Raw genomic sequence first — 12,348 nt, 5'->3', positions numbered from 1 at the left:
CATCGATGTTTCTAACTCTCTATCTCTCTCCCTTCCTCTCTGTAAAAATTCAATAAAATATATTTAAAAAAAAAAATAGTTACTGTTATTTTGAAACAATTTATATGTTGAAGAATAGAGCAAAAAAGTATAGCAATAGGAACCAAGATTTTTAAAATAAGAGAAAAGAGATTTGAATTTTAAAATGAAAAAGTTAAGTGAAAAGTCTATATTCCCAAACTCAAGTTTGAAATATCAGCATGGAGTCCAGTTGGATCATCTCCTTTTAATTATTTATTTATTTTTAATTTATTTCAGAGAGAGAGAGAGAGAAACATTGATGTGAGAGAAATATCCATTGGTTTCCTCCTCACATGCGCACCAACCTGGGATCAAACCTATTACTTAAGCAGCAATTGAACCTGCCCCTTTTGGTGTGTGGAATGGCGCTTCAACTGAGCCACACCTGCCAGGGCAGGGCCATCTCTTTCTTTTTGTTGAAGTACTTTTTAGCTCTTTCCACTGAAAACGCCTAGAAACAACCAGCCCAGTAGTTATGAGCATTCAAATTGTGGAGTCTAAATGCAATTTCCCAGTAAAGAAAACCAGGACTCCTTGGGGATAAAAAGGCTAATTCTTGGTCTTAAATAAAAAATGTACAAACTGAGCATGGGATACCTTGTCTTTCTAGAAAGCACAGAAAGTATCAAGGTCTATGTGAGTGCTCTAAAGTTTGGGAACTGATTTAAAGGAGTTCCCACTTGCCAAAGAAGGGGCACTTTGAACATGAAAATGAAGAGTAACTGCATTGAATTGAGTCACATCAATTATGTTAGAAGTCTGAATGCATAATGATACCAAACAATAACAGTTATGACAAATATAAAAAAATAAAACCTCTTTGGGTCCCCTTGGAGAATATGAGGGCTGCAACTCACTTTGAAAAGCAATAAGTAAAAGAATGGAATAAAGCATCCATCTGCCTTTACTGTACAAACTCTATCTCAGGGTAGCTAGATTATAAGGAAAAAATTTTTGTAGAAGAATTGCTGCTAATAAGTGCACCAAGAATAAAAGAACTAGATTAATAATACTTTGTAACCCTAATGCATGGAGGCAATTCGTTACTAAAACCTTAAGTGAAAAGTTAATAGAGACCTTAATAATGAATGGATATGGCCCTGACAAGTTTGGCTCATTGGATAGAGCGTCAGTCTGTGGACTGAAGGGTCCCGGGTTCAATTCCAGTCAAGGGCATGTACCTTGGTTGCGGGCACATCCCCAGTAGGGGGTGTACAGGAGACAGCTGATCGATGTTTCTCTCTCATCGATGTTTCTAACTCTCTATCCCTCTCCCTCTCTGTAAAAATCAATAAAATATATTTTTAAAAAAATAAAAAATAATGAATGGGTATGGACCTAGACCCACTGATTAACTTATCATTCATTAGGAAATTCAAAAGGCATTGGAGCAGAAAAAGGAGAGACTTTATTCATGTAATAGTTTGCAACCCAGGGAGAAACAGCCTCTGGCAGAAAGAAAGGGTTGTTCTACTGAAACAAAGGAGAGGTCATCTTTTTTCTAAAAAAAATATTTTTTCAAGAGAGAGAGGAAGGAAGAGGGAGAGACAGAAGCATCGAAGTGAGAAAGAAACATCAATTGGCCTGGCCGTGTGGCTCAGTGTTTGAGCATCTACCTATGAACCAGGAGGACGCGGTTCGATTCCTGGCATGCAGGAGGCAGCTGATCAATGATTATCTCTTCTCATTGATGTTTCTATCTCCCTCTTCCTTCTTCTCTGATACAATGAAAATATATTTTTTTAAAAAAAGGAAGAAAGAAACATCAATCGGTTGCTTCCCATACGCACACCAACTGGGGATTGGGCCTACAACTTGGGTATGTGCCCTGACTAAGAAGCAAACCCAAGACCTTTCAGAGTATGGGATCAACCAACTAAGCTACACTGGCCAGGGCAGGAGAGGTCATTTTTTATAGGAAATTTTCTTACCCATAGGTTCCGTTTTGTTCCATTTCATGTAAATGAGGTTTTCAAATTGTACAGTTCTGATTGGTCCAAATCATGCAATTCTGGTTGGTTAGTATACATGCAAATAAGGATATAATTTGCATAGTTCCAGTTGGACAAGGCAGCTCTCAGTCCATTCCTCAAAAGATGAAACTAGGGCCGAAACCGGTTTGGCTCAGTGGATAGAGCGTCGGCCTGCGGACTGAAAGGTCCCAGGTTCGATTCCGGTCAAGGGCATGTACCTGGGTTGCGGGCACATCCCCAGTGGGAGATGTGCAGGAGGCAGCTGATCGATGTTTCTAACTCTATCTCTCTCCCTTCCTCTCTAAAAAATCAATAAAATATAAAAAAAAAAAAAAAAAGATGAAACTAGGGCATCCCTTCAGACGGTGTAAACCAGTGTGGCATAGTGCATAAAGCAGAGATTTCAGTCTTCCTGGCTGTTCCTGGTATGCAGAGTATGTGAGAAGGAGAAGTCCCTGTCAGCAAGTGGCCATTAGGCTCTTATTACAGGGGTGGGCAAAAGGACGGTTTACAGTTGTGAGTACGTGAAACAGTTTATTTTTGCATTATTATTAATTATATTATTTTCCACATGACCAACTCTAAACCTTTTGCCCACATGATATTAGAAAATTTAGGCCCTCCCTTGATCATGGGGAGTCCATCTCAGCACATAGATTCATTTTCAAGGACATCAAATGAATCTTTCTTCTCGGGGCCCACACATCCTGAGGGATAGTCAGCCAGCTGGTGTGGATCAGTGGTTGAGTGTCTACCCATGAACCAGGAGGTCAGGGTTCAGTTCCCAGTCAGGGCACATGCTAGGGTTGTGGGCTCAATCCACAATGGGGGGTGTGGAGGAGGCAGCCGCCAATTGATGATTCGCTCTCATCATTGATGTTTCTATCTCTCCTCTCTTCCTCTCTTTGAAATTAATAAAAATATATTAACAAAATATATTTTTAAAAATACAAAAAGGGATAGACATTCTGTGCTTCATAAGGTCTTGCAAGAAAAAGGACATACATAACACTGTTTGCCAGAAAACCAGACCTGATATGATCCAGCCTCTAGACCTAACTTCCAGTTTATAGGAAATCAGGGTAGGGAGGGGAACATGTTAAATGACCCACAGGAAACCACAACAAAATCTAGTTTATGGGAAGCTACCAAAATGTTCAGTTTCTTTAACAAATTGTGAAGAAGAAGGGAAAAGGGGGGGGGAGGAACTCTACAGATTAAGAAAGAGACATTAGTAACATGTAGTGTGCAGCTTTTGTTGGACTCTTATTTGAACATGGCAACTTTAAAAAAACTTATGAGATAAATGGGGAAATTTGGATACTGACTGGATATTTCATGATTTAAAAATTCTTTTTTAAAAAAATATATTTTTATTGATTTTAGAGAAGAAGGGAGAGGAATAGAGAGATAGAATCATCAATGATGAGAGAGAATCATTGATCGGCTGCCTCCTGCACGCCCCCCACTGGGGATCGAGCCTGTGACCCAGGCATATGCCCCTGGCCTGAATTGAACCCAGGACCCTTCAGTCCGCAGGCTGATGCTCTATCCGCTGAGCCAAACAGGCTAGGGCTTAAAAATTCTTAATAAGTGCTTGCTTCAGCAGCACATATACTAAAATTGGAAGGATACAGAGATGATTAGCATGGCCCCTGCACAAGGATGACATTCAAATTCATGAAGCATTCCATATTTTAAATTAAAAAAAACTCTCAATAAGATGCAGTAATGGTATTGAGATTGTTTTTTTGTGTTGGTTTTTTTTTTATTTCAGAGAGGAAGGGAGAGGGAGAGAGAAACATCAATGATGACAGAGAATCATGGATCGGCTGCCCCCTGCCTGCCCCCCACTGGGGATTGAGCCCACAACATGAGCACATGCCCTTGACCAGAATCGAACCCGGGACCCTTCCATCCACAGGCCAACGCTCTATCCACTGAGCCAAACCAGCCAGGGCGAGATTGTATTTTTTAAAAAGAATCTCATTGAGAACCTGGCTAGAGAACCTGGCTAGGCTGCTCATCAACTGAACGCTGTCTCCGTGTCATTCCTTCTTCACCGACTCCATCCACACCTTTGGGGACCCCTGGACCTGCTGGGGTTGGACCCCATCACCTAAGTGTCAAATTGTTGGGTGCAAGATTTTTACTATTATGCTTGCATTTCTTCATATTGTAATACTTGGGGAACTTTAAACAACAAGCACCACCCACAAATCGCTAGGTCCTCCTTCGCCTACAAGAGGGCCTAGACCAGGGGTGAGCAAACTTTTTGACTCGAGGGCCACAATGGGTTCTTAAACTGGACCGGAGGGCCGGAACAAAAGCATGGATGGAGTGTTTGTGTGAACTAATATAAATTCAAAGTAAACATCATTACATAAAAGGGTACGGTCTTTTTTTTTTTTTTAGTTTTATTCATTTCAAACGGGCCGGATCCGGCCCGCGGGCTGTAGTTTGTCCACGGCCGGCCTAGACACAAGAGTAAATGAGAGATAAGGCCCTTGGATTCCTAATGGCCTAGTGTGTGGAAGACTCATTAAAAACAAAAAATTAAAGCAACTTCTATCCATTCCCTTCAGCATACTTTATTGTAGGGAATCTGAGTTTCTTAATTGTTAAAAAGAAAAACCAAGTCAGTGGCTCTTTCAAGAATGATAATAAAACCTGCCCTTCCCCACAATGTAATATTTATATGCTGGTGAGAGACTGAATATACACACAGGCGATGGCCAGACCACGTATAAAATCAGAACCCTGGTCCACAGCTGCGCTACCTGCCCTGGAAACCAACCCCCTATCTGCCATAACCGACCTGCCACGGCAGACTTGTAGCAAGTCAGCCTGCTATCTCTAATTTCGAAGTCAAATGATTAGCCCTGTAGCCATGGGCCCCAAATACCCAGGACTTGATTAATAGCTGACAGCTTCTGTGAGTTTGTCCCTGCTTCTACCTTAGGACCAATCAGAGAAGAGAAAATATGCTCCCTAACAACCACATAGGACGCCCTGCTTCTCGTTAGCCTGCCTCCTGCTTCCCCAGGCCAGCAGCCTGGGCACACTTGGGCCTTCCACTTTTCCCCTTCTAAAGAGTCCCCACCCATTCGCCTCTCTTTAAGTCTCTGCCAAAACACAAGCAAGCTATGGTTGACTCCCTTGTTATAAATAGCAAGTTCGGAATAGCCAAAAAAAATAAAAATAAAAAAAAAATAAAAAGAATCTCATTTTGTAGAAATAGATACTAAAATATTTATAGATTAAATGAAATTATGTCTAGGATTTGCTTCAAAATTTAGAAGTAGATAAGGGAATAAGATTGGCCAGATGTTGATAATTGTTGAAGCCAGTTGATAGGACATTGAGTTTGGTAGTATTGGTCTTTTTACTTTTTTTGTTGTTAATATCATTTTATTGATCTCAGAGAAGAAGGGAGAGGGAGAGAGAGATAGAAACATCAATGATGAGAGCAGATCATGGATCGGCTGCCTCCTGCACACCCACTACTAGGGATTGAGCCCACAACCCAGGCACGTGCTCCTGACCAGGAATCGAACCCAGAAACCTTCAGTCCACAGGCTGGCGCTCTATCCATTGAGCTAAACTAGCTAGGGCAGTCTTTTTATTTTTTTAAAAAAAAAATGTTTTTATTGATATTTAGAGAGAGAAAAGGAAAAGGGTTAGAGACATAGGAACATCATAGAAACATTGATCGGCGGCCTCCTACATGCCTAGCCCCCTACTGGGGATCTAGCTGCAACTCAGGCATGTGCCCTGACCCGAAATCGAATCAGCAACCTCCTGGTTCACGGGTTGATGCTCAATCATTGAGCCACACCAGCTGGGCTAGTGTTTTTACTTTTGAATATGTTTGTGATTTTCCATAATCTGTTTAAAGAAATAAAAAGGTGTTATTGGTACTAGGTAATTTTCTAGAATAGCATTTCTCAAACTAAGTTAAAATACCTTGAGGAGTCATGGTAGAATTCCAGAGGAAGTACAGGACATGATGAAATTACCTAGGAAAAGTAGATGACTGAGACTTATTTTTGAGTTGGCTTTACTAATACTAATCCTAGTACTCAGGAAAATAAACTCCAGTTTTGAGTTCTTATATAAGATGAAAAGATGTCCTGGTTTCCTGTGGCAGCAGTTGGAACTATAGTCAGGAATGTAACCTTCTCTCTAGGAACATTTTGCTCTGCAGTTGTAGAGGGTCTATCAAAAGGCAGTCTGATGCCTCCCACCTTCTGACTAAGAACCTCTCCTGATTCTTACAACATGAGTCTGCATCTGCTCTTCCATAGTTTACGTGTAAGTATTTTTGGGAAAGAGTCTGTCAAATGAAATTGAAAAAATCTTTTTAAAACAAGTTTTGCAGACTCACCTATGGTCTGTTTTCAGATATTGATATTTCATGGAAGGGAACCATAAAGAGGCAGGTTGGAATTGATCTAGAACATTCTCTTTTCTTTGTAAATATATATTTTAACTGCTTGATAGTTCAGGATTTGCAGAGGGAAAAGAACGCAGCTCCCTGGGTTTCCTTGCTGTCGGCACAACACACTTTACATTTGAAGATTTAGCCATTCTTCTTCCTCTCCATCAAAACAGGACAGTTAGAACCACTAGCATTCCACAGTAGGAGTATGAGGCTCAAGTACTCAGAGAGTATACAAACCAACAGAAAGCCCAATACTTTTACTTTGTGAGTATTTAGATAATCCTTATTTACTTTGTGGTCATTTCATGTTAAAAAATAATTTAGATAAAACATCAGTTTTTCCTTTCAGGTGCGATGTCTAAAGGACTATGGAGAATTTGAAGTTGACGATGGTACTTCAGTCCTATTAAAAAAAAATAGCCAGGTATTTTTTGTCTAAAGATACTTTAAATCTTATAAGAGTGTTGCATGATGGGAACGTTGAAAGCAGTAACAAAATAAATATCATATTGTGATAACCATTTATATATCTAAGCATTTTGGTTAGTGTAAGACTACTTTTTATAAATATAAAAAAAGGTTGAGGGAAATGTTGCATATATTAAAAGGTTAATTAATTTCCTAGAATATTGCTTGTATTTAACACTAAGTCTTTTCCAGGGAAATGATCACAATGGGCTTTATTCTAGTTAAGGCACTATGAAAATGTTGGATTTAGATCCTTTGAATTATATTTTAACAGGTGATAAGCACTTATTTTTAGCTTGTACTTTACATTATAAACCCTAGTTCTTTAGCAAATAATGAGATAGATCAAAATTTTCTAAGTAATATATTAACAGAATTTAATAGGGAAAGACTAAAACTTTGAAGTTGTAACAAATCAAATTTTTCCTTACAAAATAATCTTAACATTGTTTCCTTAGAAATCTTCAAGTTCACATTAGATTAATTTCATATTAGCTAAATTTATCCTATTTTAATTTTTTGTAGTCACACTAATACAGGAGGAAAAATGACTTAATGAAAACCACTCTTTCTTTATTTTCCATCTTGTTATCAGCCGGTTAGTGTCTCTGCTTATGCCTGGAGGAAAAGCATGCTTCAGGTTTTGTGGTTTTTGGACTAATTTCCTTAAGAGAGGGTGACTTGATCTCTTATTTTACAAATACCCTTAGAGCCTTGAGTAGTTTCCTAAAACAAAGACTGAATATTTTAAAGACAGATTTTCAGGGTGCACTAAATAAAATCTCTTTGTTAAGGCAAAATTTCCCTCCCAGTGTCCTCTTGGAAGTAGGATACTGATGAATTGAATAATACTAGTGGATTAATATTAATACTGATAAATTAATGCTTTCATAAAAATCTGTATTTCTGGAGGACCCAGTGTGAAGCTCTGGTTCACAAGAATAAAGCTTATCCTCAAAAAGCAAGATATGAGAAAATGTCACTTTCCCCTAAACACTGTCCTGTGGTTGAATTTCTTTCTCAAGCTTATGGCTGATCTTCCCACCAGTGTGCCCAGATGGTGGTGATTGCTCAGTGGCAGGGAGTCCTGGGTGGGGCTGGGGCAGGTGGAAACCCAACTGAGCCCCTCATCCTGCTCCTGTGTTAGTTGTTTTCTGTGTGGACCATGCAGAAGCCTTCCCCTTGGTGATGCTTGTAACTTAGTTTCTCAGTATCGCCCCACCTCTCATTATAAAAATGGGAACAAAATTTAAAAACGTAATCTACTATAGTTGGTATTAAGGGGTTTCTAAAAATGTCTGACCACATCTAAAATCAGTTTTCTATGGAATCTGTCCATATCATATAAAATATTAATAGATATTTTCTTACCATACATTCATTTATGCTTATCAGTATGGCAAACATTTATCTGTTTGTCTAGAAATCAGAACCCCTTCTTTTTAGAAGAAATTGGAATAACTTTTAAACACCTTAATAATGTCACCCCTCTTTTTCTTTTGGGGTAGTGGTGGTGATAGGCCCCCTTTTTTATATTATTCATTCTAAAGACTTTAATAATTCAGTTAACATGTTAGGTAAAAGTCCTTGGCCTGTGTGTTTTCATGACACGTTTGGAGGTATGTATTTGGTCATGGGTCTTGCATAAGACCTTTTGAGTTTGTGAGGAGGAACCTTCAGGTGCACAGTGCTGCTGAAGTTACATTTCGCTTCCTTGAATAGTTTTGATAATTTCTCCTACTGCATTATTTCCTAAGGCTGTTTGCTCTGTACTTTCTAATATTTTTCATTTTTACCAAAGTATGTCTTTCTTTGAGATTTCTTTGCTCACATGAGCTTGCTTCCTGTTCCTCCTCACTCCAAAGTTTAGGACATGTTTACTTCTGTTTTAACTCCCTGTGTGTTGAGAGGGGATCAGACAAGAAGACTCCTTTCCACTTCAGAATGAGAATCGGTGCCCTCTCAGGACATGGAGGACAAGCGTTAGCTGGCACTGGTGTCTTCACAACACGGTGTGTGAACAGCACCTACTTCATAGGTTACAAATTCTTTTAATCCTTGAAAAGGACAAAGAGAATAGTTGTCACTTGTTATTAGAATAAATGTTCAGACTCAAATCCTAGAAAAGGTTTAATGGAAACGTGTCCTTGTTTTTCTTCCTGTGCATGAATTCAAAATGCAAACCCTTAGGAAAGTACCAACTAGAATTCAGAAGTCTTTAAATTTAACTTAAACAAGCTACGAATTTGCTTATAAAATCAGAATTCAGTACAGTTCTGCATACTATCAGTTTCAGTAGATGAAAACAGCGGATACGCTATAAGTTTAACTTTTAATTATATAACTGTTGGAATTTGAATAATATATAATCAGTTGCCGCTTTTTAATGATGTAAAATGTAATTTAAAACTCTTCTACATTCATTTCTCTTTCTTTCCCCCACCTGTTCATTCAGCACTTTCTACCTCGATGGAAGTGTGAGCCGCTGATTAGACAAGGTGTTCTGGAGCACGTCCTGTGGTGACCTTCTGTGGTACGAGGCTGTACCCAGGCACAAAACTTACACACTTCCTTCTCCCTTCCCTTCTGCCCACCCATCTCTGGTTTCAAAGGTTACAGACACTCTTTAATATAACCAGGAATACTTAGCTGAGAATGGTTTGTTTTTATATTGTATAGGATTCTTTTTTGTAATCTTCATCTATAATTATAACATTCCTACAGTTACAATGTCTGTGTGTGTGTTTTTTTTCATGAAAGTAAATGTTTATTACACTCGAATCTTTTTTTAAAAAATATATTTTTATTGATTTCAGAGAGGAAGGGAGAGAGAGAGAGACATTAATGATGAGAGAGAATCATTGATTGGCTGCTTCCTGCTCACCCCACACTGGGGATCGAGTCCACAACCCGGGCATGTGCCCTTGACTAGAATCAAACCCGTGACCCTTCTGTCCATAGACCGACACTCTAGCCACTGTGCCAAACCAGCTAGGTCTACACTTGAATCTTTTAAACAATAGGAGTTACCCTTGGCTGTTCTGGGATAAAGTAGGCCCCTGTGCATCTTGTGTTGTTTCTGACAGTGTGCATTGTATAAGCCAAGGAGCTGAATTTCTGGAGTATGTGTTTTCAGATGATGTGGGCAAGTGGAGATGGTGGTCTATAAGTGTTTTCAGTATATGTAATGTTTAATGACAACTGCCTGGCTATTTGGGAAGGAAGAAGTAAGGACACAATGAATTTGCCCATTTCCAGCAGTGGTGGGTGGTCTGGCTCATGCCTGCCTGTGAGCTTGTAGGGTGAGCACCAGTATCGCCACTTTGAAAAGGGAAATATAAATTGGGGCTAGGAAAGAACCTTTGTACAGTGTTCCCCCAGATTCACATTGACAGAAAAGCCACATGAAGAGTTGGTCAGCTGAAGGGAGGGAAGTTTCTGTTGTCTGATGATCTATGAATGGTAGGGGTTGGAGAGGCACAGAGTGGTCCTGCCTGGTGGTCAGTGGCCTTTCCCCGCTAATCCCCTCCATTACCAGCCCAGTAACATGAAAGAGGCTTTCAAATGTAAAAGACTCAGAAGCCTAGTACCTGGTACATACTATACATGCAGTTTCGTTTTTGTATAAGGGACTGTTTCTGGCCAAAATCAAGTCACAGAGAGGCTTTCCAAACTAGGATGTGGATCTGTATGTTTTCATAATAGACCTACTTAGGTCAGTAGGCTCCCCTTTGCAGATTATTTTCATTGTTGAAAATGATTTCTCCCCATTGCTTTGGTAGCCAGATCAGATTTTCAGCTAAATTTCTGCTGATAAAGAATAAGGAAAATTTTTCTAGTGAATGGGATCAATAATGTTGACATTTTAACTATGGGTCTGTAGTCACTTCGCTCCTATATATTTACTCCCAGAGCACAGAGAACCATGTAGACAAGTGAGCCTCCTGTCTTTGTGTGGTCTCTCCATGTGGTTTTTTCTAGCAAGCTGGCTGGGCTTCCTACCTGGCAGCTCAGGACTCCCACAGTGCTAAGAGGATGGAAGTGGGCATTGTTAGAGTTCTGAAAGGCTAGGCCTGGTACTGGGCTAGCACCACTCCTGCTGCATTCCGTCAGTGGGTATGTGTGGTCACAGGATGCCCAGATGAGTGAAGGGACTACATGAGCCACATGAAGGTGGGAACACTGAGTAGCTACTAGCTTTGGTGTCAGTGTCTGGTGTATAAAATGAGTTATTTGTTCCTTTACCTATTTTAAATAGAAATGTAATAGCTTTAATAATGATAGAGCTTGCCGAAACCGGTTTGGCTCAGTGGATAGAGCGTTGGCCTGCGGACTGAAAGGTCCCAGGTTCGATTCCGGTCAAGGGCATGTACCTGGGTTGCTGGCACATCCCCAGTAGGAGATGTGCAGGAGGCAGCTGATCGATGTTTCTAACTCTCTATCTCTCTCCCTTCCTCTCTGTAAAAAATCAATAAAATATATTTTTTAAAAAAATGATGATAGAGCCATCTGGGTATGAACCTTGGGGATAGATGTTGATATTTGTTATATTTTTTTTCCAGTGTTAAAAGAACTGTGTTGTTGGCATAACCCCACTGGATTTGATTTATTAAAATTTTGTTTATAATTTTTGTATCTATGTTCATGAGGGATATTGGTCTGAAATGTTCTTTTCTTGTCATGTCTATGAGTAACCCTGACATATAATGAGCTAGGAAATACTTTTTCCTCTTCAATTTTTTTTAAGAGTTTTGTAGACTTGATACTATTTCTTCCATAAATGTTTACTAGAATTCACATTTAAAACATCTGGGCCTAGAGTTTCTTTGTAGGAAGGTTAACCACAATTTCAGTTTCTCTCATAGATATAGGGCTATTCAGCTTATTTTTCTAATTGATAATTTTCATCTGCTCCATTATATCTAAGTTATTGAATTAGTGCTGTTTATTATATTGTCATAGATTTTTGTAATGATGTCCCTCCCATCTTGATGTTGGTAAATTTTTTTTCTCTTTATCATGATCATCCTGGCTAGGGGTTTACCAATTTAATATTAATGTTCTCAAAGAACCAGCCTTTGGCTTCATTGGCTTTTTCCGTTTTTTGTTTTGTTTTCTGTTGCAGGGACCAACAAACCTTTTCTGTATCTTAGACTTTGTAGGCCAGAGTCTCATGGTTGCTGCTGTAGCACAAAAGCAGGCAGAGACAATACATACACGAATAGGTGTAATTGTGCCAATCAAACTTTATAAAAACAGGCTACAGGGCTGGGCTTGACCTATAAGCATGTCGTTTGCCAACCCCGGTTCTTCTATTCCTTAACTTCTACTGTGATCTTCATTATTTCCTTTCTTCTGATTACTTTGGGTTTAACTTGCTCTTCTTTTTTCAGTTCTTTAAGG

General features: G+C 39.3%; 1 protein-coding gene and 1 non-coding gene across 4 annotated transcripts in view; both read left to right on the top strand.

Moving 5' to 3' along the window:
- The window catches only part of GINS1 (GINS complex subunit 1), a 28,586-nt gene extending 18,923 nt beyond the window's left edge, over positions 1–9,663 (top strand). The window contains exons 6-7 of one of the 3 annotated variants that reach the window (XM_070421405.1): positions 6,827–6,901; positions 9,401–9,663. In XM_070421405.1, the coding sequence (XP_070277506.1) occupies positions 6,827–6,901; positions 9,401–9,469 (144 nt within the window). In that variant the 3' untranslated portion in view covers positions 9,470–9,663. Of the gene's footprint in view, positions 1–3,810; positions 3,906–6,826; positions 6,902–9,400 lie in introns of those variants that run through there. The other 2 variants (XM_070421407.1, XM_070421406.1) reach the window with 2 other exon arrangements.
- On the top strand, positions 3,627–3,733 carry LOC139014837 (U6 spliceosomal RNA). The gene has a single exon (XR_011472362.1). It is a non-coding gene; the product is annotated as a U6 spliceosomal RNA (small nuclear RNA).
- Positions 9,664–12,348: the final 2,685 nt, after the last annotated feature.

This window comes from Myotis yumanensis, unplaced genomic scaffold (assembly GCF_028538775.1).
Source record: "Myotis yumanensis isolate MYYU_CA2020_CCGP unplaced genomic scaffold, mMyoYum1.0.hap1 SCAF_7, whole genome shotgun sequence".
NCBI classification, from domain to species: Eukaryota; Metazoa; Chordata; class Mammalia; order Chiroptera; family Vespertilionidae; genus Myotis; species Myotis yumanensis.
Note: the sequence above shows the minus strand (reverse complement) of the source record. Positions and strands in the feature narration are given on the sequence as shown.